The sequence below is a fragment of the Muntiacus reevesi genome, chromosome 5 (assembly GCF_963930625.1).
Source record: "Muntiacus reevesi chromosome 5, mMunRee1.1, whole genome shotgun sequence".
In the NCBI taxonomy this organism is placed as follows: domain Eukaryota; kingdom Metazoa; phylum Chordata; class Mammalia; order Artiodactyla; family Cervidae; genus Muntiacus; species Muntiacus reevesi.
In genome coordinates, this window is record NC_089253.1 from 90,057,641 (window position 1) to 90,083,903 (window position 26,263).

At 59.9% G+C, this 26,263-nt stretch overlaps 1 protein-coding gene across 1 annotated transcript; it reads right to left on the reverse strand.

The window, feature by feature from the left end:
* Positions 1-401: 401 nt before the first annotated feature.
* On the reverse strand, positions 402-23,643 carry TMEM201 (transmembrane protein 201). Its single transcript, XM_065935808.1, has 11 exons — positions 23,406-23,643; positions 16,694-16,814; positions 16,157-16,351; positions 14,819-14,995; positions 13,388-13,740; positions 12,758-12,961; positions 7,333-7,571; positions 5,296-5,367; positions 4,383-4,682; positions 3,489-3,623; positions 402-2,367 (listed from the first exon to the last, which is right to left on the reverse strand). The coding sequence occupies exons 1-11, from the start codon at positions 23,516-23,518 to the stop codon at positions 2,270-2,272; spliced, it is 2,007 nt and encodes a 668-aa protein (XP_065791880.1). The 5' UTR covers positions 23,519-23,643; the 3' UTR covers positions 402-2,269.
* Positions 23,644-26,263: the final 2,620 nt, after the last annotated feature.

A 26,263-nucleotide genomic window follows, 5' to 3' on the forward strand; every position in this document is an offset into this window, starting at 1 on the left:
GGGCTGATTTCCTTTAGGATTGACTGGTTTGATCTTCTTGTAGTCCAAGGGAGTCTCGAGAGTCTTCTCTTTCAAACTACAGTTCAAAAGCATCAATTCTTTGGTGCTCAGCCTTATTTATGGTCCAACTCTCTCATCCATACATGGCTACTGGAAAGACCACAGCTTTGACTAGATGGACCTTTGTTGGTAAAGTATGTCTCTGCTGATGCCCTGTTCAAATCCCTCAGCCCTTCTGGGAACACAGCCACTGGTACCCACCACTCAACACCAGGAGCCCTGGGCCGCTCAACCTGGGCTCTGATCAAGAGTGACTATGCCTCCACCCACACTCCCCCAACACATACGCACAACCCTGTCTAGCACCTGAGTAAAGCAAATGAAGACAAGACAGATTGAGGTGTAGTTCAAAGGTTGGTATCTTTTTTGGTTTCCTTTTCTGCTTTTGTAAAGAAAAATAAGGTTGCGTATTTCTCTGAAAGAAAACATAAGTCAGCCCCCTCCAGGCTCAGCCTCTGCCCTGCCCCTGGGGGCACTGGGATCACAGGCCCTGGGCAGGAGGGGCCTGGCTGGCCGGGGCGACAGAAGGGGCTGGGCACTCAGTTGGGGCTTCCTCAGAGCCAAAGAAGAAGGGCATTCGGGAATGGAGTTTGGCTTGGTTAGGCAAAAAGTAAAATTAAAAAACTCGACACACATGCCCACTGTACAGATGGGGGCCAAGAGGCATCACCTCCGAGTTGGAACCATCTCTGGCAGTTGGAGTCAGGGGCCTGGCGTGGCCCCTGGCCCCCCAATTCCCCGTGTTCCAGGGTGGGGGGCAGGGCAGGAAACAGTAGCTCTCAGGAGTGGGGGAAGTCAGAGCAATCTCCTTCCCCACATGGTAAAAAAAAAAACAAAAAAAATTACTAAAAAAGCACCCGAAGCTTAAAAAAACTAAACCTCCCTGGTAGGGAGAATTGGGGGCATCCTGCTTAGGAGCAGAATGCCTGACCTGGCAAAAATGTGTAGAAAAATAAAATTAAACTTTATCCCTGAATGACAGAGTGAAGACCCTTCCCCTGCCCTCACGACCCTCCCCCAAGGAGACTCAGAGTTCACCGAGTGGCACTAACGTGCAGTGACACGTGGGAGTGTGCACGCATGCACGCCGCCCCACACCCGCGCCCAGAGCCTGGGGCAGCGGCGTGGGGATCCTGACTCCCACAGGCAGTCTTCTCACTCCTCACGGCCCCGTGAGGGTCCCTGTGCCCGACTTTCGGGGGCACGATGGGACTCCAGCCCAGGGGCGGGGGGCTGCGTGGGGGACAAACCCGCAACATCAGTTGGAAGGGCAGTGGCAGGACTGAGGGGTTCGGGGTAGGAAGCAGGCCGGCCACGGGGGCCTGGAGACAGAGGTCACACTGAGCCCACTGCGGCCGCAGGACGCCTAGAGGAGCCGAACTCATGGCAGGATGGGGGCAGGGCTCTGGGTCCTCAGAGACCTGCGGGCAGAGGGGCCCAGCAAAGCCCCCGCGCCGTGCATGAGGGAGGGGCCTGGAGACGGCGTGGCCCTGGGTAGTGTTCTCAGGGTGGCTGGCCTGTTGCCTGGGAAGATCACCAGAGGTAATAAAATGGGGGTGCAGCAGGGAGAAGGGAGCTTGTGGGGGTGCTTACACTAGTCCAGCTGGGCCCCGGAGACCCAGGAACTCTGAGGAGGCCTGGGCAGGAAACTCACTGCCCACCTGGGAGAGCCAGAGGGCAGGCCTAACCCACAGCATGGTGCAGGACAAGGGCGGATGGCGCCGGTCCTCATGGGGGTGTCCAGGGGGTCTTTACCTTCCACTTAACCGGGTCAGGGGGTACAGTACAAAGAGGTGATCACAGCCCGGGGATGCGAGGTCGGGGGGCAGCCCAGCTCCTGCTCCCCTCACAGTAGTAGTGGCATTCCTGCCAGGCAGGGCTGGGCGGCAGGGAGGGGACCCCGGAGTCACACAGCCCCTCCACGATCTCTGGCTTGGGGATCAGTGTCAGCACCAAACGCACATCTGATGCCAGCCGAGGAGGAGGGCGGGGAGGACTGCGCCCCGAGACCACACCCAGCCATGCAGTCTGTTAGGTGTGCAGAAGGCGTCAGAACAGGACTCCCTCCGGAGGCGACGTCAAGGGCCCTGGAGAAGAGGGCGGAGGCGGCGGGCCCTCTGGGGGGCCAAGGCCGGCAGTGGTGGAAGCGGCATGCACCTGGGTGCACCCTCTGAGACCCTCCGGGTGCCGGGAGGCTGCGGACCGCGGGTCAGCGCAGGCTCTGGTACAGGTAGGCCGAGGTGAAGAGGGCGTTGGCGGTCAAGCTCACGGCCAGGAGGCCCCGGATCACGGAGGGGCCAAAACGACCTTCCAAGAGAAAAACCGAGAAACCAGTGAGCTGAGCACTGTGGGGTTGAGGTCCCGCCCCCGGGGGGGTGGGCTCCCCTGGGCTGAGACCCCGCCCCCCAGAAGCCATCCTATCTGAAAAGACCCCAGGAACCTGCTGTCATTTGAAGTCCTGACTCTTTTTTTTTTTTTTTTTTCACCCTGCAGCTTGTGGGATCTTCCCTGACCGGGAACCTGGCCCTTGGTAGTGAGAGTGCAGAGTCCTAACCACTGGACTGCCGAGGAATTCCCCAGTCCTGACTCCTTGAAGGTGCTTCCCTTCCTGCCCCTGGCCCACCAGGCAGGTACCTGGCTAGGGCAGTGACACCTGTACCTTGTCCGGGGGACAGCAGCTTTACAGCTGAGACAGGAGGACGCCCCCTCTGGGCCTCAAGGAAATAGGCGGCTGACTGGGCCCCCCATCCCAAGTTGACGCTGCTGGGTCACGTCCCATGCCCCACCTGATCTGGGCGTGGTCCCCATTACCAGTCAGCCCAAAATGATTGTCTCAGGAAAATCCCTGCTCAGTACACATGGCTTCCACATGCCCCGGGGGAGTGTCAGGACCTGACCACTGGGCTTTACCCTGAACCCCGATTCAGTCTCACAGCCCACCCCCAGCCCGCAAGCTGAGAAGCCTGTATCGGAACCCAGGCAAACTGCTGCCCAGTGCGGCCTGCAGCCTCTGCACTGGGCGTCTGTGCCCAGGCCAACACCTTCCTGGGGAAGTTTATGGAACGGTGACAGTGTCCTGTACCCGCTGTCCACCTGAGCAGCCGCAGGCCACACATGGTCTTGGACACCTGCTATGTGGCTGGTACAGCTGGGCAGCCAGATTCCTATTCTGATTACACCGTAACTGTTAGACTTAAGCAGCCACCTGAGGCCAGAGGCCCCTGTGACAGCACAGGTGCAGACCCCTCGTAACCCGGGCGTGGGATGCTGTCTGCTGAGTCACAGGGGCCCCAGCAGGTGTGGGGGGCATCAAACCACCCTCTGCCACCCGAGGGCCTGTGAAGGGCTGTTCTCTGACAGACAGGAGGGGACGGTGGCTGCAGACCCACGGCCCTGCCCTCTTCCCGCACATCACACGGTGCACAGACCTCGCCAGCTGGTGGGCTCCTCGGCACACCCTCGGGTGGTGGTGTCCACCACACAGGAGGACTGCGACGAGTCATCCTCTTTCTTGATGGAGCGGCTGCTACAGCTGCTGCCCCCTTCCGGCACTGACTTCGTGTCTGCAGGGAGAAGGGGCGTTTCAGTGGGAGCTCAGGGCGCACCCGAGGGACAGACGTGGGCAGCTCCACCTCCAAGCCCAGGATGGTCCATGAATGCGGCTGCTGGCCATCCAGCCTTGCTGGTCCCAACTCGCTTGGCCTGCCCTGGACAGTGGGTGGCCAGCTCCTCACTCAGGTCCCGTCTGCATAGCTGCCCGGAAGGGAGCTGGCTTTGGGTCAGGAGCCGCAAACTCAAACGCCACTAGGTGTGGAAGACGATGCCACAAGCAGGGCTGCGGAGGGGCAGAGGCTGGGGCGAGGGACCTCAGCCTGCCCTTCTACCTGTCTGACCCAGTATGGCCAGATCTTCTGATGTCATGAGAGACACAGGAAGTCCACAGGTTCATGGGAAACGTCTAGATGTTAAATGTTGAGGCCTAAGTTAAAACATTCTAGAACGCTTTGTAGAAAAACAGCATTTGAAAAAAATAAAAATCATCTGCAGCCCAATGCACGGAACAGAGGATCCTCCAAGTCAATTGCAAAAGAAGGAAACAAAAGCAGCCAACTAGGGGCAAGGTCCTGAAGGGTTCGAGGTCACCAGAAGCCAGGCTGCGGGGGGGGAGGGGGTGTCTGGACTTGGGAGAGCGGCCACAGTCAGGTAAGAGCCAGCACAGGCCCCGAGCGGCCTCCTGATGGTGTCCCCACCGCTGCACGCTGACTGGAGGCCTCCCACGGCCGCGGGCTCTCCCACCTCTGGGGCAGGTCAGAGGGCCGTACCCGCCGTGTGCTTCGTGTCCCGCACCAGCTGCCTCTGTGGGGCCGGGGGCGACTCGACGGTGTAGAGGCTGCCGTTGTGGGGTGAGTGTTCGTCGGAGCTGCTGGGGGTGTGGGGGGCGTCCCCAGGGGGCGATGGGAACAGCAGCAGCTTCTGCCCCTTCAGGTTGAGCCGGGCCGGGCTGATGAGGGGCCGGCGGTGGCGCAGGGAGCCGGCGCTGGAGGCCACCGAGCCCGCCACGGAGGGCGCCGGGGAAGGGACCGGGGAGGAGGGGCAGCTGCCCGACAGCAGAGAGAAGTAATCTGGAGGCGGGAGGAAGGCAGAGACGACAACACTGTGAGTGCTCGCTCTGCTTACAGGAGCGCCCATTCTGATCTGTTGCTTTCTCGTCTACTGACAGAGGGAGAAAGGCAAGGCGGGGCCTAGACTGCTGGGCATAGGGGGCCCTGCTGGGAACTGTGGGAGGAGGCACCCGGGGAGGGGAAGAGGATCACGGAGCCTCAGCAATGCCCCCTCTGCCCCTCTCCAATTTCTGTCCAAAGTCTCTGCTACCTCCCTCAGCTGAGAACAAGGCCTGGGGAGAAAGAAACCCTGGAGACCTGGGGTCAGTTAACCTGGGCCCTGCTCATTTCCAAGTGCCACCTCCATCTGTCACCACTGTAAGGATGACGGCACCATGGCTAGTCCTAGAAACCCTGGGGCCCATTTCACAGAAGAGAAAAATGAGGCACAGGGGTGTCAGGCACTTGCCCAGGACTGCACAGCGAGGAGCAGCCAGGGGCTGGGATTTGAACAGAATCCCCTCGAGGGGCCTGTCTGCTGTCCCGCCCTGCACACGCTCTGGAAACCCCAGCTCACATGCTGCCTGCCTGAGCTGGCTTCCCATCACTCCCCTTGGCGCCTGGTCCCTCTTACCTGAAACTGAGACCTCCCCGGGTCGGGACACCTGAGATGGAGGACGGCTCCCGCTAAACAGGTACCCTGAGTCTGGAGACAGAGAGGCAACATAGGTCCCTGGGGAGACGGCCTGTCTCCAACCCCTCCCCGAGGCATGGCTGCTCTGCGTCACCCGCTTCGCAGCTAAGGAAACTGGAACCCATGCACGCCACATGGGAGGCCAGGCCTGGTGCCCACCCTGTGCCCTTCTTTTCTCCAGCCATCTTGAGTCCCGCCTCCTCCACTAACCTGTTGGCAGGTCCAGGGGAGGGGCCTTCCCGCTGGGCGTGCAGGGAGCCGGGGCAAGGCCTGCAGCATGAGCTGCAGAGGCAGGTAGAGCTTGGGAAGACGGATCCTGGACCGCCAGGGCCTCCTGACACCTGAGCCAAGGGCCGGCCCCAGGGATGGCGACTGGGTCCCAGCCCTCACACGTCATTCTGAGACCAACCTGTGTCCCATAGAACCGCCCTGGGCCCTTGGGGCAGGGGGCCCCCTGAGCCCTCACCTCGGGCCTACCAGGGCAACACAGAGACTGCCTGTGGACGCAGCAGGCAGGGGCCATGCCCATGCTGTCCGGCAGAGGCTCCAGAGCTTGGGTCCCTGCCCTGACCCTGGAGGCTCCGCAGAGAACAACCTTCTGCGGATGGGCCCAGCTCCCGGGTCCCCAGGTTCCTGAGTCCAGGGCCTTCCTGTCCACTTCGCTCCTCTCTGCCCCAGCTCCAGGAGCTGTTCAGAGAGGGCCCCGTCCATCAGCCCCAGGTCTGAGCAGGGCCTGAGCTGTGACTCATCTGCTCAGAGGACTCTGCTGAATAACCATTACCAGACGAGGCCCTTCTCCCAGCAACATGGCTTACGTCGGGTGACAGGGAAATGCCTGGAGTCCAGATCTCGGTCCTACTCAGGGCTCAGTCTGACCCCCGTCAATCCCACCCTGCAGGCCTCAAACACTACCCACTGCTCGGCGCACGTTGTATCCAGCGAGCCGTCCCTCCTGCAGTGTGACCCACCCACGACCTAGGAGGATGCAGGACTGCACACAGGGCAAGACGCCGCCTGGGCTCAAACCCCAGGTCTTGGCGGCCGCAGCTGCTGGGCAAGTTAGGGGGAGAACAGGCCCAGGGGATGTCGGACTGGGTCGGGGGAGCCCCCGCATGGGGGAACTGCTGAGGGGCTTCAGAGAGACACTGCATGTCAGAAAGCCCAGCCTAACCGAGATGCTGCCCGTGTTCCTGGAGACCGGATCCTGTGGCACCGCCCTGCCCCCCAGGTCATCCCCCAGAGGATAAAGCAAACCCCGTGAGCACCAGGCAGCCTCCCCAACGAGGAGGGTCATGAAGAAGACGCGGCAGGGCCCCTGGACAGATCCTGCTGGGGGAGGGGAGGGATGAGACAAGGCTTCCCGTGGCGGGGACCACAGGGCTCCACGAACGCGACAGGCTTGAACCAAAGCCCTGGGCCCTGCACCACAAAGGCTGGGGGCAAATTTTCCAGCTCCCAGGGTCTCAGGGGCTTCCCAGGTGGCTCAGTGGTAAAGAATTTGCCTGAAAATTGCAGGAGACGTAGGAGACCCTGGGTTCTATTTCTGGATGGGGAAGATCCCCAGGAGGAGGAAGTGGCTACCCAGTATAGTGTTCCTGTCTGAAAAATCCCATGGACAGAGGGGTCTGGCGGGATACAGTCTAAGAGGTCACAAAAGAATCAGACATGACAGAGCACACACACACACGCATACACACACAGGATCACAAACAGCAGTAATAACAACAGTAACTGTGACACCTAAGGCTTTACATCCATCACCTGGTTCAACCCTCACAGAGGGTGCGTTCATTTGTTTTTTGTGGGAAACTGAGGCTCAGAATGGTTAAGCCCCTCAGCTCAGGCAGTTACTGAGCAGACACACCAGGGTTTGAACCCAGTTCTGCCAACTCTACATGAGGACCACCATGCCCACCTCAAGCTCAGCGAGGTGCCCCGAGTCCCGCACGTCCGCCAGGGCCTTTTAGTGCCACTTACCTGCTCGTGTCAGAGAGGGGATGGTTCCCAGAGAGAGGGCCCGGCTGAGACGGCCGGGCAGTGAGGAGGGCGAAGCCCGGCGGGGGGACCGGAACAGCTGCTGGTTGGCGATGGGCAGGAAGCCGGGCGGGGCGGGGACGAACAAAGACGGCGAGGGGCCCGTGATGCTCAGGCTCGGGCAGGGGACGGCCAGGTTGGGGCCGGTAGGGAAGAGGCCGGCGGAGTCTCCTGGGAAGCACCTATGAGAGAGCCCGGGGGCGGGGGGCATGGGAGAGAGGAGCAGTCAGCCCCGGGGGGCTCTGAAGCAGGACCTCCACCTCGGTGGGCCCCCTCCCCTCCCCCACAGTGCAAGGTGGGGCCTGAGTCGGGGTCCCAGAGGAGGCGTGTGTTAGTTGCAGCAGAAAAGCGGTCCAACCACATTCACGCCATTAGGAGCGGGTGGCTGGGAGGTGTTGGCGTGACCCACCCTCCCTGCATGCCCCCTCCGATCCCCCTCAGCCTCACAGCAAACTAGATCTACTACGAATCTCGGTATTAAAGTGACACTGTCGCCCTCGCCAACCTCACGCCAACCCTTCACCTTGAAGCAGAAACGCCCAGTCCTCTACGGGCGCTCAACTGGGCCACTTCCTGCTTGGTGCCCAGAGCCTCCTCGCAGTGGCCGAGCTCGGGGAGCCCCTGCTCCCCCGGGCCTGACCCCGGGAGTCCCCCTGCTGCTGCTCTCTAGTCTCAGACACTAGACACTCTGCTAAAGCCCCTGGCAGAGCAGGGGGGGAGGCAGCCAGGCTTGGGGATCTCCAGGAAGAGGCTCTGGCAGCACGCCAGCCAGACTCCAACTTAGAAAGAGCCGTGAGCGATCGCGAGGCTGTCCACAGATGGAAGGTGACAGTGTCTCTTTAACTTGAGCGCGGTACAGATCACACCACAGGACCCAGTGGCCCCAAGCCAGAATGTCAACCATGCTTCTGATTAAGGCAACTGATTACAGAGGGGGAGGGGGCAGAGGCAGTTAATAAGGGATTAGTCCGCCGTCTGGACGGAGCTGCAGAGGTCCAGCCTTACCTCGGTCCCAAGGGACAATGAGCCCATGGACAATGTGCCGACGGACGGGCAGGTTGGCTCAGGCCCTGCAGCAGAGCCGGGGGCTGGCTAAAGCGCCCACCCCAGCTGCACACCCGGGGTCCCGCTGGCCAAGCTTCAGTCTACTCATCTCCCTGGTTTTCACCCCTTCCCCTCACATAAAATAACTTCTATAAAGGTGGGTCAGCTGATGCCTGCCTGGAGAAACACATGACCTTTTTATTGCCTTTCTAAGTGCCAGGAGGCCACCTGGACTTTGGAACCAAAGGTGGGCTCAGTGTTTGGGGGACATGGGGAAATCAATACTGTGGGACCTATCAAGCAAATCTATAGAGGACTCTGGGCACCTGGCTGGACATGCCTACATTCCACCCAAGGACCCATTCTGCCTAGGGTGACCCCTACCTCCTTTCCCCCAAAACGCCTTGGGAAGGTTCTGACTCTAAACACAAGACACAGGTTGGCGCTGTCATTTTAGAATTGTGATACCATGCAGCAGGACAGTGACGACCTTGGGGAGTGGCCGGAGGTGGGGGCAGTGTGGGTGCGCTGGGACCCTTGGCTAACTTGCTCCAGTCACACACGAAGCCCCGTTCCCTGCACCTACCCCAGGACCCCTGGCTGTCGTGTGCAGCAGCAGCCTGAGGGCAGGGTGTGTGGGCCACAGTAGGGATTTGGGTGGGGAGAGGGGGACGACGACGCACACACACACATACACACGCACACGCACACACACACCTGGGCCTTTCCAAGGGGCGGCAGCATGTCTGCCTGTACTGGGCTTCCTGTGCTACCCCACTGGGCAAACCACGGGCTGGGCCAGGCCAGGAACTGGCCGAAGTACACCCCAAGTAATTGGCAAGCTCAAGTCCAGTCGGGCCGTGGGTCTTAGAGGTGGCCGGCTGGGTCTGGCCACCTCCTTCCTCCCAGATCCTGCTTCACACCTGGGGCTGCCCAGCTGGCACGGGTGCTTTCCCAATCTCTGATGCGGGTAATCAAGGTGGCCCTGGGGGGCTGCGCGGGGGAGGAGGGGCGGTTCTTCAGTCTGACCCTCTTGGTGGGACACGTGATGGCATCACTCAACTAGCAGATTGTGTGAAGTGTCAGGCATGAGCCTTTGTCCTGGCTCCACAGAAGACAGTCCTGGGAGCCTCTGTCAAAGGAGCACCACCTCTGCCAGGCTCCTGAGCGCTGCACACAGACCAACGCTTCCTCTTAACATCCCCCCCCCCCTCCATAGACCACCTGCACTCTCAAACCGCATCTCATAGAGGCGCCTGGCCTCGGAACCCAAGCCTGTGTGCCCGCCGTGATGGAGGGGCTCTGGGGAAGGGGTGGGCGGCTGGCTGCACTGCACCCCGTCTGACACTGAGGGGGGTCTTTTGTTCTCCAACCCCATCCGGGCCCAGGCCGGGAGCGGGAGGACAGAGAGGACCACATTTAGGGAGCAGCTTATGGGGACAAGGAAATAAACATGCCACCCGAGGATGGCGGGCCCTGAGCTGCTCGGTGTCCGTGTCGCCAGCCCCCAAGCTTGACTCTGGTGGGCGCTCCCGTCCCTTGAAGCCCCCACCCCTGGCAAAGAAGCCTCTGAAGGAATGAGAAAGAAAAAACAGAATAGACGTGGTGCCTGACGCCCACCGGTCAAAGCAGGGCCCCGGAGGCATTTATTGAAAATACAGCATCAAAACACTACAGCTAAGGCCGGGAATTGTGGTTACAGCAATTACAGGGTCACTAGACAGTCATCCACGTCTACACAACAGAAAGGACGGGACACTCGGCGACAGTCGCAGGCAGAGGCGATGCCGGCCTCTCCCAGGGGCTCCTGGGCAAGCATTATGGGGGAGCCTACTTGGCCTGGGGTTGGGGGAGAAGACGGTTCCACACCCTGATCCCCCATTCTGGAGGGTCTGGTCGTGGTCCCCAGTGGAGCGGAGAGTGGGCCAACACACTCCCAGGGAATAAGCCACGGTCCCAGTGATGCCCGCACTTCCTCAGCTGTCGCCAGTAATGTCGGAAGGTACTGAAATATGCTCCACGTAATGGAATTTGAAGGGACAGATGCGTGGTTTTAAAAATCACACAAACTCTAAAAATGCCAGGAAGCCTTCCTTCGATGAGGTCCATCTTGTGACACGAGGGTGTCTTTCCACCCCTGCCCGCTAGAGGGCAGGAGAGACGTCTGCTCAGCAGGCTCCTGGCCAGCATGAGAGCTGGTTACGGTTATTATAAATAATTTAACTTAAATAAACGCGTACACACAGATGTCCTGCTTCTACTCAAAGCCAAAAAAAGCAGTAATTAGCACCGTGCTGCCAGTTTCCTTGAGAACAGGGGATTCCAGAGACCAGGGGACACACAGCCAACAGACACGAGTTCCCCGCCTGGCTCCCACCGCCCCGCTCGGGGAGGCTGGGTCACAGAAGCGAGGGACAGGCCGGCCATCCCACTCCTCCACCTCGTCGGTGCTCTTCCACCTCACCCTCCACCCAGAGCAAGCTGGGCCCAGCTCCTGACTCACCCAGCTCTCCACACATGTATCAGGGTGCAGTGCCACCCGACACACAGGCGGGTGGGTGGGGTGGCTTCTCAGGACCCCGAGAACGGAAGGATGGTGGGGCTCGGGCCTGAGCTGGGCACTCTTCACCCACCCCGTAGGCTCAGCGAGGTGATGGCCCTTTCCTGAGCGTCACCCTCACACATGTGACTGGCCTGTGCAGTTCCCCGGGTCCATACCTGGAGCGGGGTTCACGCTCACCCTGATGAGAGTAGGATAGGAGGCCCTATAGGGGTGCGCAGCCTTGCTCTGCCCCCTGCCACGGCCCTGGGAGGCAGCCCCCAGGCTGAGAACAGCCTCCAGAGCATGCCCACACCCACGCCAGCACCCCAGGGCCCTGGAGGGGTCTGGCTCTCATTGTACAGATGGCGCACAGACGGGGTGGTGGGGCCTGGCCCAGGGAGAGTGAGGCCAAGGCCCTGTGGACTCTTCAGCTGCCCCATGGGGAGGCGGGAAGCAAGAGCCTCCCCAAGGGGCTCCAGAGGCCAGGAGGAGGGTAGTGACAAGCCAAAGAGGGACAAGGGACAAGGACCTGGTGTCATGGGCCTGCGTGTCCCTTAGGCCCCTTACCCGGCGCTAACTTCGGGCAGTTGGAACCTTTTCTGGGCATCATAATGGAGGCAGGGTTTTGGGAAGACACTGGGGACATCCTGGCATGGAGGGAGGGTGGCAGGGCCCCGATACCCGCCAATCAGAGCCACCTCGGCCTGGGAAGCCTGAACCCCAGCCCTGCAGGGAGCAAGTAGAGGGCTGGGCTGTAAGGGTTGGGGTCCCGCCTTTCCAGGGCAGAGCCAGGGGCTTCCCAGGAGAGTGGGCGGAGTGTGTGTGCCCCAGTTACGCTGTCTGGCTCACAGCGGTGCCCAAAAGATAGGGAAGTAAAGAGCATGTAGACCCCTCCCCCCACCCTCCTGGGCGATCTCCCACCACCGCCTGGCTGCTAGGAGAAATCTGCTGACCACGGGCACAGCACGATTTTCTACCCTCCACCTCCATGTGGGCCTCGCCCCACAAACTCATGGTCAAGGCCAGTCTGGGTCTAAGAACTGCATTCTCCACCCCTGGGGAAGGAGGCTGAGGGATAACGGGCTCTCGGAGCAGGGAACCCAGGGGGTCAGCCCTGCCTCCTCCTGGTTTCATGAGCTCCTGGGGGCTGACTGGACCACAAGTAGGACCAAAAGGACAGACCCAAGAAACGAGGGTGGGACGAGGTAGGGGGCCCTGCGTGGCCCTGACTCAGCAGCACCTGCCCACACCAAGCAGCCCAAGTGGTCAGGCCATGCGGCGAGGGCCCAGCCTGCAGCCACCATCGCCAGCCCGTTAGGGGCTCAGAGACGGGCAAGGTGAGAGAAGAAGCAAAGAGCAGGCCCATACCCCTCTTCCGATGGTGTCAGAGCCAGGGAAGGGGCCGTGGCCAGTGTGGGAGTGCCTGAGCTGCCAGCGGAAGCCACGGGGCAGAGGCAGGCAGTACAGGTGCTGCCCTGTTCCTGCCTCAGAGCAGTGGTGGTGGGGTCTTTGGCCAGAAAGGTGGCGGGAGTGGTGACCAGCTAGAGAGCACTTGGGGGCGCTGGGTGGGGGGTGGCTTGGTGGAGCCAGAAAGGAATGGGGGGGGGCCTGACTCCTAGGAGAGGTGGAGGGGCTGGGCCAGGACCCTAAGGTGGGGGTGGGGTGGGAGTGAGGCAGGTAAGAAAGAAGCAAAGACAGAGGTGCCCTGTCCGGGCTGTGGGCCAAGCCCGGGGCCTGCGGGTCCATCTGTCCTCCCCCCGCAGTCACTGTTGCGTCTCTGACCTTCGGGGCCGGAACCTCCGCGGGCCCGTCGCCTTCCTCGTGGCCACGGCTGCCGTGAAGCCCACCAGGCAGCACAGGGACGTGGTGCTGAGCTTGAGCGTGTCCAGCCAGTGGGGCGAGGCGGCCTGCAGGTGCTGCTCGGCCAGGTGCAGCCCCAGCAGCAGGGCCCACAGGCCGCTGGAGAAGGCGTCGATCCTCCGGAGCCTGTGGGGAGAGAGGGAGTGAGGGCCAGCGAGGGGGTGAGCCCTCCTGCTCCCCTGGGCTTCCTGCCTCCTCCATTCACCCCGGTCCTGCTCAGAGGAGAGGATCAAGGTCCCGGGTCAAGCGCGGGGCTCTGAAAGCCGCTTCCAACACCTCCTCAACCTGTGGCTCTGAGTCAGTGTTTCTCTTAGCCTCGGTCTTCTAGTCTGTATAATGGGGCAAGGAAACCTCCCTGAGAGCTGCGGGGAGAGGAGGGGACGCCGTTCAGTACGGAGTCTGCATCTGCACAGGGAAGCACTAGATCCTGCAAGCTAGGTCACTGTTGCCCGACTGATGTGAGGAGCCTGGGGTGGGGAGAGGACGCAGCGCGGCCCCCAGGGCCCCTGACTCCACTGAGCTTCCCCCCACTGTGTCCTGCCCCTCACGCACCGGATGCGACCGGCCAGCAGCATGGCCAGCAGGCAGGTGAGCAGGCCCAGCGCCACGACGCCCATCTGGTGGCTCTGCCCGAAGGCCCAGGCCTCGCGCAGCTTCTCGGCCGCGTGCTCGGGCAGCAGCCCCAGCAGCTGCCGCCAGCCCTCAGCCCCGGCGGCTGTTCCATTGTCTGGTGGGGCCGAGCCATTGCTACCAGGTGGCATGGACGGGGGGAGCGGGGTTCCCGGGACAAAGGGGTTGCTGGTGCCGTAGAGCGCGGTGGTCAGCAGGAAGGCACAGGCCAGGAAGGCGAGGGCCCGGAGCACGATGACCTGCGCTGGGGACTTCACTGCAGATGCGCAGAAGCTCTGAGGGAGGGAGAGGCAGGTCAGCAAGAGGGCCAGAGCCACCGACAGCCCTCCGGGTGCCCACTCTGTGCATGGGGGTCTGGCCAGGGGCCCCCAGCACTCGCGGAAGAACCACCAGCTCCCAGTGATCAGAGGTGCCCTAAATTCTCACGCACTCCTGGCTTCATTTCTGGTTCTCCCCTGGGTCCCATTAACCTGTCTTGTTTCTGGGCCTTCACTCCATTGCAAGCTACTGTGCTGCCACGTTCTCTACAGTAATCCTTCTGATCTGATGGTGACCTCTTCTTTCAAACACACCTTCCAATCATTTTCAAGTTACTGTAATAAACTCCTACTGTATGATTTTAACTAGAATTGTAATGAACATACACACAACTCTAGTCAAAGTTATAAAATACCTGTTATAAACTTACTTAACTTGGGCCCACTGCTGTCCCTCTGAAACTATCACAATGTTGCAATCAGCTATACTCCAACATAAAACAAAAAGTTAAAAAAATGAAAAAATAGTAAGTTGTTCAGTCTGAAAGAGCAGAAAGAAGGAAAGCAAGGGTCAGTGCCAGCTAGGCACCTCTGGGGACTGGGGGTGGGGGGAGAATTTCTTTGGGGAGGATGGTTTTTACTAACCACCTGCTCCTATATCACATTTTTTTTATGCCAGGACACACCAGCATCTGAACACAGCGACAAAAACTAATGATGGTTTTAGCCAGCCGGTCCAAGGTTCAAACCCCGGGGATGCCGCACGCTAGGCCCTCTGCAAACAACTCAACCTCCCTGAGCCTGTGTTTCCAGGGAACCTCGGAGAGCACCCACTATGAAGGTGCTGGAGGAACCCCAGAGGTGCTGGGAGGTGCCCAGGCTCTGGAGGGCAGCCCAGAAACCCTGGCCACGGACACAAATGACACACGTTCTCCTTGGGACCCCCCCCACCCCGCTCCACGCCGGGCTGGGGCACAGGTCGGGAGATGGCTGCCCCAGGGGAAGGGCCGGGCTCTGAAGAGGTGCTCCAGGTCACCGGCCGGCCCTCTGGGAAGGGGTCTCCCGCACAGACCCGGGGCCGGGACGCCGCTCGCACCTGCGTGTAGGTCTGGTCGGCCTCCCGACGCCGGAACTGGTGGCTGAGCAGCAGGGCGCGCAGCTGGCGGTTCTGGTGCTTGATGTAGTGCTCCACGGCCGCCTGGCACGGCCGGCACAGCTTGTACATCTGCTCCAGGTGGTGCCGGTACACCTCGACCTCCTCGTCGTACCTGCCCTGCAGAGAGGACACAGGCTCAGGGTCCCGGGGGTGACCATGTGCAAGTCATCCCTGTTCTGCACCTGCTTCCTCGGGGGCTCACAGGACCAAAGGCCTAGGAAGAGGGGCTGCCCACAGCCCGGGACACAGCAGGGCCCGCAGGGGATGTTCCAGCCAGTTCTGTGGCTGCCAAGGACACACCTCAAGGCCAGAGCCTGGCATGTGGCCCTTGCTCAGGCCCTGCTCCTGGAATCCGGACACCACCTGGGCTTGAACAGATGGGCCACCTGGAGGTGGGCCTGCCTGCCCACTGAAGCCCAGCGGTCCAGGAAACATGAAAAAGCCCCTGGCCAGGTCAGGGCCTCGGCAGGAACTGAAGGGCCTCTGCACTTCAGGAACAGCCCAGGAAAGGCGAGGCCCACCCTTCCTTCCCCAAGAGATGCAGCACACCCCTGCCTGTTTGCAGGGGAGCCAGACATTTCAGTCTGAAGGGGCAGAAGCGTCCTGGTTTGGTCTCTTGCTAGGAGCGAAGGTGCCAGAAACCTTCCCTGGCTGCCCTGTCACACGTGCCTGCCCTCCTCTTGCCAGTCTTCCCAGCTTTCCCTGCCCAGCCCCAGCTCACCTCTATTTTCCTCCCTCCCCACCTCCCTCGCATACTGGGCCTTGGGGAAAGTCAGGGTCTCTGAGCTTCAGCAAGCATTTTCTCTTGAGGTCACAGAACCTCCAGAGTGGGCGAGGAGAGATGGGCTAGACAACAGGGCTGCTGGCCCCCATAGCAGTGGATCCAGGAGGCAAAGGTCTGACATCCAGCCTCTGGGCAGCACCCGGCTCCCCTCACCCTCCACGAGCCAGGAGCCTCGCCCACTCCAGAGCAAACTGCCTGCCAGGCGGTGGGCAAGAAGGACTCAGAGGAACATGAAGAGGGGGCCCTGGACCCAACAGGGCCCCGAGTTGGAGCCCAAGGACAAATCCCTCTGGACTGGCAGGTGCTCCCAGGCCTGGGGCCCCCACAGCAGTGACCACGAGACAGGAAGTGTGAGAAGCGCGTGGCCGAAATGGATGAGATCACACACCCAGAACGTGGGCCAGCACAGGGTTCCAGGTGAGGAGGGGGCGCCCCTCCAGAGGGCTCCCCTCAGCGGCTCTATCGCCTCCAGCACCTCCCAACCCCCCACTCACCTCGTCGCGTGGCGAGAAGGCGGCCAGCTGCTTGATCTTGGTGGTCTGGTGGTGGCTGCACCGCCGGCAGAGCAACACCTGGCTGCTCACCCACTGCGGGGGCTGGGCGGGGGCGCGCGGGCCCGGCGAGCCGCTCACCACGTGGTTGAGGTGCTCCAGGTACTGTGCGGGGATCGGCTTGTTGTAGTCACCATTCTGAGGGAGGAGGACCTGAGTCAGGGGGAGCCCTCCCCACAGGCAGGAGCCTCCCGCCCCCACTCAGGCTGGGCGCCGGACAGAGGCCCCACATGCAGACACTCCCCCAAGGTGGGTCGCTAACACTCCCTCTCTGCATGCAACACAGAAGCTCTTCTTCCAAAGGAACTTCATGGGGAACCCCAATTCAGGCGAGACGAGAGTCCGAAAAGATCTGGGTCTGAACATAAACCCGCCCGTGTCAGTGCCGTGACTCTGCCCAAGTCACCCTGGCTCCCTGAGCCTGTGCGCTGGTCCTCAGAGGAGGCCCTGGATGGCGGCGGGGGCGGGCGGGGGGCACACCTCCTGGAAGCCGTTGTACTGCTCACAGTGGGGGCAGTCCCAGCAGTTACGGTTCCCATAGGGCACCACTGTGTCCTGGTTGCAGAACCAGCAGTTGACGACGGTGTGTGTTGGCTTCATCCTGCGGACGAGGACAGAGTGGAGTCTGTGGGAGGGCAAGAGACCAGGGAGGGTGGGCGGCAAGCAGGGCGGGGACCCCGGGGCTGGAGGTGCACGCAGGTGGAGGAAGGAGCGGGGGATGCCACGAAGCCGTCCATGAGACCTAGACTTCTCCTCAGCCAACCAGGCCAAGCCTCCTTGACCCTGGGGTCACCTGGAGACACACCAGGAACCCGGGGCCAGCCAGGCTATGGGCCGACAGGGACCTGGCTCCAGGACTGCCCTCCTTCCCTCCTTGCAAGGCCCACAGACCTGGGTCCATTCCCAGGCTGTGGAAACGGTGCTCCCTGGGGAATTTCCAGATGGAAGGGGCCTCGGTGCTCACAGAAGCCCCAGGAGAGCCAGGGCGACGGAGACCAAGGGTGGGGACTGCAGACAGCTGCTCAGCCCAGGGCCAGCCCTCCCTGGCATGGGGACAGGACAGGCGGGCCACAGTGGCGCTCGCTGGCCACACGCATGGTGACAAGTGGGTGTGCAGGATAATCCCGGCCCAGACACTGAGGGATCTGTGCTTGAGCCCCCTCCACCCACCTCCCTGGCTGTTCGGCGGGGGTGTGTTGGGGGTGGGCTGGGGGAGGTAAGGACATGGCAGCTGCCAGGCAAACCCCTCCAATCCCAGAAATCTACAACAACAGGTGGCTGCAGCTCGAGCTTGGGGTCCTGGCCTTGCCACTCCTGTCCCCTTGCTTGCCCCCAGAGTCCACCTCCAGCTGTGGGGTTGCCGCCTGGGCCTCTGCTGGGATGGGCAGTCATACCACACACAGACACCTCTGCTGTCCAGAGGATGGCATGGCCCCAAGCTTCTGGGAGTCAGAGTCCCGGCTCTACCAAACCCTCCTCTCCCTGCCTCGGCATTCGCGCGTTACCAGGGCCCCAAAACACAAGACACGTAAAGGTGCTTTGTAACGCAGGGCGCTGGCTCTGTCACTCCCCTGACTCTGGGGTTGTCGGGCGGCCTGGCCCCCTGGGAAGAGAGCTCCTGCTTCTGACACTGAGCTGCCTCCTGGCCTTGCCTGTCCATGGACCCTAGGCAGGTCACAAGAGTTCTCCGAGCCTCAGTCTTATTACCTGTCATCTGCGGACAAGACAAGTGTGCGAAGTGCTTCCAGAGCCCGGCTAACTGCCCAATAAACAGCAGTTTACATGTGGAGGGCAGGAGCAAGTCGAGACAGAGGACATGGAACCAGACCCTGCAGGGAAGGGTCCCAGGGTCCACAGCGGGCACCCTGGCTTGCCCCAGCATCATCGAGCTGGAGGGCAAGGCTCAGAAACAGCAGTGCTGGGCAGCCTGGCCCTGTGGTCACAGTGTGGCCTTCAGGGAAAGTCATTTTTTTATCTGGCTGATGGGGATAGCGACAATCTCTGCTCCAAAAACGGTGCTGAGCGATCAGGTGAGAAGACTGATGGAAGTGCTGGGCTGGGCAGGTGGTCAGCGGAGGCATTCTGACAGCCTCACTGGACTTCAGGCCAAGAGCAGTGGAAGGAGGCGTCTAGCGTGTGGGAACCCTCTCTGCTGGGAAGCCGCACTTGGGCAATTAAGCACTTGGCTTTCTCTCTGTTAATTTGTAACTGCTTTACAGGCTTCTCTGTAATAGTGCACCGCGGGGAGGCGTGTCCAAAGAGGCAATGTCCAAACACCTCTCTCCCCTGGTCCCCCGGGTCCTGCTGTCCTCACGATGGGTCCCTCTGCCCCCTCCAGCCCAGATGCCCACCAGACCACGCCTGCCACTGGAGAGAAGCCAGCGAAAGAGCCAGCAGCCCACGAATAAAGACAGATAGGAAGCGAATAAAGATGACCAGTGACAGGCACCTGTGGTGGGTGATCAGGAACTGAGGCTTTGAGCTTGGGGGCCAGGCACGAAGCCCCTCCCGCCCAGGAAGTTATCATTTTCACCCTCAGTCACCAGCTTCATAGCTGGGGAAGTGAGCCCGGACTGGAAACGGGTGGCCAGGAGGGGAGGGAGGATTAGCCCTGGGTCAGCCCAGGTGGCGCTAATGGTAAAGAACCTGCTTGCCAACGAAGGAGACGTAAGAGACGGGGTTTCATCCCTGGGTCGGGAAGATCCCCTGGAGGAGGGCATGGCAGCCCACTCCAGTATTCTTGCCTGGAGAATCCCAAGGACAGAGGAGCCTGGTGGGCTACAGGCCCTAGGATTGCAAAGAGTCAGACACGACTGAGGCGACTTAGCATGCACATGCTGAACCAGCAGTTCTGGTTTGGTAATCCCTGCCCAGGGTTGTGGGGGTGAGGGTCTTCTCTTACAGACAGAGCAGCTGCTGGCCACCTTGGCCAGATGGGTTCCACCTGGTGGGGTGTCAGGTGTCATCCCCCACGGCTCCTCTGGGGAGCGCCCTGAAAGCACGTTCAGGTCTGTGAGTGGCAGACGGACCAGTGATAACAAGTGTGGATGTCAGCTCTCCAAGGACCAGTGATGGTCCCGCCTGCCCGGAGCTTCACATGCCAGACACGTGGGCGCATGTGACTCACATTTGTGGGCTACACTTGATGGCCGACCTTGCAGCTCATAGTCCCCACAGCAGCTGGGTGACCCTGGCCTTTGGGCCTGTACCCATCTCTACCAGGCTTGACGCAGGAGCCAGTTCAGCCCCATCTTGCTCCTGCTCAGGCTAATGCCCCCACCCTGAGCCCCTCCTAATCCCTTGATCCACTTCTCCCCAAGCCAACCAGCTCTATCCCCCGGCAAAGCTCTGGTCAAACTCCTTGTGGTGAACAAAATCAGAGAGGCCAAGAGAGAGTGACCCTGTGACACAGACAGGAGTGACTTAGGCCAGGCCGCCTCCGGTAGAAGACCAGGCCCCAGAGGATGGGTGGTTGGCTTGAAGGCTCTGGAAGGTGCTCGCCCAGTTCCTGCTGCCTGCGTGCTGAGCTCCTGGGCTCTGCTGGAGGAGAGGCCTGAGGCAGCTAAGGGCAGGACGGGCCCCATGGGAGGAACCATCGAACAGCTGTGTGCTCCGGAACCATCCCTCCATAGCCCCAAACACACAACGGGAAAAAGATGAACACAGACCCTAATGATGGTATCACCTCGTGAGCCCCAAACGTGCATGCTTAGTCATAGAAAAGCTCGTGCCCTGACATTCCGCCACATCCTAACAGGTCAGGTGGGGGCAGGGGGTCAGATCCAGCCCACCACTCTGAGGGCTGCAGCTCCATGCCCCTTGGCCCTGGCCCCCACCAGGGGGTGGGCATCAGCTGTGAGCCCAGCGCCGTGTGACACGGAGGAGACACTGTGTGGGCTCAGAGTCTGGGGGAGGCCGATGTGTCAAGCAGTCTCCACCATACCAGGCTCTGCGAAAGTCCCCCAAGGGGGACCAGGCACACAGCCTGTGACCCATGTGCTGGTCCAGCGGGTCTGGAAGATTGTCTCTGACAGTCAGGCTGGTTTCCTCAGGGCCTAAGAGGTCAGCCTCTGCAGGGCGCCAAAGAGGACAGCCTCCCAGGTGAGGGGTCCCTGCGGGATCCCACGCACTGTCCTGCTTGCTACTCTGTGCCCTGAGTTTTGTGCAATCCACCTGCGAGAATCCAAGGGCCTCCTGCAGGGCACCAGCACCAACGGGCCTCCGGGCCGCCCATTCCAGCCTCTAGGCAAAGCACACTTCGGTCCACAGCGGTCCAGCCAACACCAAACAGAAGGCCTGGGTCTGCTCTCGGTGGATGGCCCTGGCTCCTCAGCACTGCCCGGCTGGAGAGGCACAGACTGGGCTGGCAAGGGGGCAGAGATGCACGAGGCTCCGCACTCCTGACCTGGACGCAAGGACAGAACGACGACTGCACACGGCAGCTGCGACAGATGCCACAGCAGAGGGCCAACGGGCAGAGCGTCAGCCGTCACGCTCAAGGACGGGCCTGCCGGCCAGCAGGGCCAACAGGCAGATGGCCTTCAAACGGCTGGGACTGCCAGGCAAGGGGGCGGGGACCACCCAGTGTGTGTGCAGGGAGCCAGACTGCATGGCTGCAGGAGAGCGTGGTGAGAGGTGTGCAGGAGCGTGGCCGAGGCTCCACTCCTTTACCCAGGAGGCTGCTCCCTCTCGTCTCCAAACACCAGACAGTGGACAATCCAATAACCATGTCTGGGGGCTCCAGCGGCCGTGAACAGGCTGTGCCGGCAGAAGACGGACACGATGCCCAGCAGCAGAGTCCAGGGGCGGGAGTCTGGGTGAAGTAGGCATAGGAAACCACCAAGACTGCCCTGGTCCAGGGCAAGCAAGCCCCGCGAAGTATAATCTGGGCTTCCACTTGGCCTCCTGGGTGCAGAGCGGCAGCCAAGGTGCTCAGTGAGGACCCAGGGCACGAGGTTTGGTTAGGAGCTGAAGGGTTGTGGGTAGGCAGGAAGCCCAATCTCCCCAGCCTCCATTTTCTCATCTGCTGAATGGGGCCACCAGCAGCACGCACTGCCCCCCAGGTCACAGGCAGTCCAGTCAAGAGGACTCCATGGGCAGGAAGCCAAGCTGGCCCTGCCCGAGGCTCTGGGGACCACAACCCTTCAGAGAAGCCAGCTCCTGCCCCTGCTCCAAGGCCAGTCCTCCGGCCCTATCCCTCTCTGCTGAGCCTGCAAACACCCACCCGGCCAAGTCCATTTCCAAAAACAACTCTCCTCACATGCCCTCTCCAGGGTCATTTAAAACCCACACTATGGCCAAAGCTTATCCTCACTATCACTGATCTCCTCCCGGAGGGAGAAGGGCTCAGTCTGGGGGCTGGTCTTGCTTCTGAACCGTGACAGTGGCCAATTTATGACCCCAGACAAAAGCCAGCACTCAAGGAGAATCTCAGAGCCTCCAGGCAAAGGGCTGTCCTCTCGGCTGATGCGTCCCAGTACCATACCACGACTCAGGGGTACCACTGGTACCCTCGTGGCTCCCCTCAGAGCACCTCGAAGGACACTGCACCCAGGTCTCAGGCTCTTGCCTCCGGGAGAGGGAAGGCTGTGGCTGGCAGCCCAGGAGGGGAGATAGCCCCCCCACCGGGAACAGCTGCAGCACAAGACGGAGGCACAGTGGGCATATCCAGCGCAAATCCAGCCACACAATATGGGTGGGGGCCACAAAGCCTGGTGGCAGTGCCTGGCCCAGGCTGTGATCTCTGGACTGACATTCTTCATTCCATCTCCTGGGAGGCAAACGGGCTCTGGACACACCTCTGCTGTGAACATTGCTCTGGGAATCTGAGCAAGTGGCAGGCACCTCTGCACCTCAGTACCTTCGTGTATAAAGTGACTGCTGTGAATCAGCTGGTCCTGCGAGCCCCTCCAGCCTCCAAAAACCAGGCAGAAGCCAGGACATGTTGAGATGTGTGGGCTGTCAGGGGTCCCACGAGGCCAACCCCTCCGCAGCCTGCCATTCTGGCTCATCCTGCAGACACAGCTGATGTCCCTCCCACCCCTTCCTCCCCGGGGAAGACTGTGACTCAGTCGCTCTCCTGTCTTTTCCCCTCGGATAAGAGGCGGTACCCGGTGGTGGCTAAGGAAGAACAGACAAGCCCTCCAGGTTCAAGTCCCAGCTCCCCCGCCTGCTGCTGGCTGGCCGTGGGCAAGTTCCTTCGCTTCTCCCACCTAAGAGCTGAGCTTCCAACATCTGCTGCTGAAGCTACAAACCCATCCACCCCGTCTCCAGAATGTTCTCACAACCCCACCTTTTTTCCTGTCCCCTGCGAAGGTGGATCAAGTGGGGAGACAGTGAAGATGCCCCTGAGGTCCTCCTGAAATAAGACGGCTAGTAAGCTTTTATCCCTGACCACGGAAGCCCATGACAGGCCAGCTCTGCATAGGGGTCAGAAAGGTCTGTGAATCTGGGCCAGGGCAGGGGGCCGCCACTGAACCCACCCGGCAGGAGCCCAGCGCAGTATTTAAATACCCCTAAAGTATGTCAGGCTTTTCTGCTCTTGGAGGCTGCAGAGTCCAGGGGTTAGGAACGCAGGCTCCACGGTCGGGATGCTTCAGTTCACATCCTGACTCGTCTAGTTGATAACAATTTTGCAGCTCTTTTGTCCCTCCGCTTCTCTAGACAGAGCACGGTAGTGACTGAAATGGGCTTTTGTGAGATTACAACAACGCCTGAGGCAGCGTATGCCGCCCCAGGAACCGCTGGCTAGTACTCAACCCATCCCAACGTGCTCCTGAGGACGAGGGATCAGGGCTCCGGGCGGAAGAGAGCGCCGCCCGACCCCTGCTCGACTCTCCCGCAGGGCTTCGGAGCCCTGCAGATTCTGCGGCTCGGTCTGCACGGGTCTTCGCGGGGGAGGAAGTTCGTACCCCCCACGCGCCCCACATTCCTGAGCTCCCCCAACCCGCTTCTCCGCCGCTTCCCGACAGAGGAGCCCCAGCCCAGTTTTCTTTCCGGGGGCGGGGCGTGCACGACCGGTCTCGGCGCGGGGGCTCGCGGGCCGGGCCCCACCGCCACGCCGCGGCCTCACGGCTGACTGACAAGACAGCGCCGGGCGGCCTGGGAGCCCGCGCGGGTGGGGGCGGCAGCCGGCGGAGGGCGGAGGGCGGGGGCGCGATACTCGCCGGCCGCGTGGGCCGCGCGCACTCACCTCCGCGCGATTCGGTAGAGCAGCACGCCAGCGGCGGCGCACGCCGTGACCCCCAGGCCGCCGGCCAAGCCGGCCGTGGGGCAGCGGGCTAGCAGCGCGCTCACTCCCTCCATGGTTCCCGGCGCGAGCGGTGGGCGGTGGCAGGCGGCGGCGGCGGCAGGGCCCAGGGCCGCGGGTAGGACTCGGAGCGGCGGCGCGCGCCTCCTCCCGCCGTGACCTTCGTCGCTTTGTAGCCGGCGCTGGCCCGCCCCCTGACTCGGCGCGCTCCCGCCGCACAGCCAATCGGAGCGCGGGGCGAGCCCGGTGGGCGGGGCGCCGGCGGAAGTCGCGGTGTTGGCCCGAGCGCGCCCTCCCGTGGCCGGAGGTGGGAGGTGACGCGGAGCCCGGCCCAGCCCTCTTCTGCTCCCGCCTCTCTCACTGGCGCCTTCCGCAAAAGTCCGCCAACTTCAGCATCTCAAGCTAGTGTCTTTCCCCTGCTTGTCCTGTTTTCCCAATGCCTCGACAGACCCGGCCTGTGCACGCGATGCTCTTTTGCGGCAACTTGTAGCTTCTTAAACTGCTTCCACTGAAGCCACTCCAATGGTCAAAAAATTAGTTTGTAGAAACATGACCCCCGCTCCTGAGGGTAATTGGATCATGGGACAGTCAATGCTTCGGAATGTAATCTAACTATTAGAATGTCAGAGCTATAGGTATTGTCCTAGATGGATGAAACACTTTAAAAAAAGTAACATGCACATTAACTTTAATAACATATGTTTGAATAAACTATCATGTGTTGTTGTTCAGCTGCTCAATCATGTCCGACTCTGCGACCCCGTGGACTGCAGCCCACCAGGCTTCCCTGTCCATCACCATCTCCTGGAGTTTGCTCAAAATCATGTCCATCGAGTTGGTGGTGCCATCTAATTGTCTCATCCTGTCGTCCCCTTCTTCTGCCTTCAATCTTTCCCAGCATCAGGGTCTTTTCCAATGAGTCAGTTCTTTGCATCAGGTGGCCAAAGTATTGGAGCTTCAGCTTCAGCATGAGTCCTTCGAATGAATATTCAGGACTGATTTCCTTTAGGATGGACTGCTTTGAGTCAAAGGGACTCTCAAGAGTCTTCACCAACACCACAGTTAAAAAGCATCAGTTCTTCAGTGCTCAGCCTTCTTGATGGTCCAACCCTCACATCCATACCTGACTACTGGAAAAACCATAGCTTTGACTATATAAACCTTTGTTGGCAAAGTAACGTCTCTGCTTTTTAATATGCTGTCTAGGTTTGTCATAGCTTTTCTTCCAAGGAGCAAGCGTCTTTTAATTTCATGGCTACAGTCTCCATCTGCAGTGATTTTGGAGCTGAAGAAAATAAAGTCTCTCACAGTTTCCACTCTTTCCCCATCTATTTGCCATGAAGTGATGCCATGATCTTAGTTTTTTGAATGTTTTGAGTTTTAAGCCAGCTTTCCCCCTCTCCTCTTTCGCCTTCATCAAGAGGTTCTTTAGTTCCTCTTCACTTTCTGCCATAAGGGTGGTGTCATCTGCATATCTGAGATTATTGATGTTTCTCCTGGCAATCTTGACTCCAGCTTGTGCTTCATCCTGCCCAGCATTTCACATGAAGTACTCTGTATATAGGTTAAATAAGCAGGTTGACAGTGTAGAGCCTTGACATACTCCTTTCCCAATCTGGAACCAGCCCATTGCTCCATGTCTGGTTCTATATGTTTAAAGAGACAGATGATTGTTAATACTGAACTGCAGTTACCTGGGCAGGGGGTGGTTAAGAAGATTCACTTCATGCAAGTGTTTTAGTATTGGTTTGCACTAAATTACTTCTAGAACTAAAAAAAAAAAGGGGGGGGAATATTTGTATTTAATTATGCAATATCTCAGTGTCGCCACAACTATTCATGTTTTGAGGTTAACATTACAGTCCTTACTGTCCTGGACTGTACTGGGTGAGTTTTTGACTCCTGTTGCTCGTCAATCTATCCCACATCCTAGATCTGAGCCTTCACCAGGAATTGCAAAGAGGCAGGGCAGTGATAAGTCTGGTGGATGCGCCACTGTCTTGGAAGTCTTTCCCATATTTTTGCTTTCACCATAAATGAATTATCAGTGAAACGTCCCTTCAAAATGTGAGACGTTGCATTTAAGCACCATTCTATTTCCAAGGAAGACTGCTGGTATGACATTCCCCTCAAAGGAAAGGCCCTGTGATGTATGTGGACAGAAAATGTACCCCACTGTCCTGCACTGGGCATGACTAGTACACACTCATCTCAAACATCATAATCCTTAAGTGAATGGAATGGAACTATTTGCTGGACCTTGGCCTCAGAGCCAGATTGTCTCACAGGCTCTGTGGCCCCTTCCACCCGACCTGCATCTACTCAACAAGCAGCACAAACCACAAGTGGTCAGTTTACTACTTACCTCGGCAAGTGAGGCAAGCCTCAGTGCCTCTTGCATCTGTAAAATGCTGACGAAACTACACGTCTCACAAGATTGTCAGAATTAAATGAGAAATTAAGTAGCACCTCACATCCTGCTTGGCACAAAAACAGGTAAGCGATGGGTAAGCCTTACACACAGGACAACTAAAAAATGATGAAATCTCCATGACTAAGCTTGTGGAGAAGAAAGCAATCGATCATGGGATTTCTCCCTTAGCAGCTCAGTGATATTGCCCACTTTAAAATCCAATAACCCCTTTATAGAGAAAGCATTGCTTTTTCCTGCTTGTTCTCTCCGTCCTTGTACTCCTGGTACTCAACATTTCTTTCATTTCAATGTCCTGGTGCAGAAACAAGCAGAGAACTAAAGGATGTCAGCTCAAAGTCAAATTTACCACTTCAAGAATGTGTAAGTG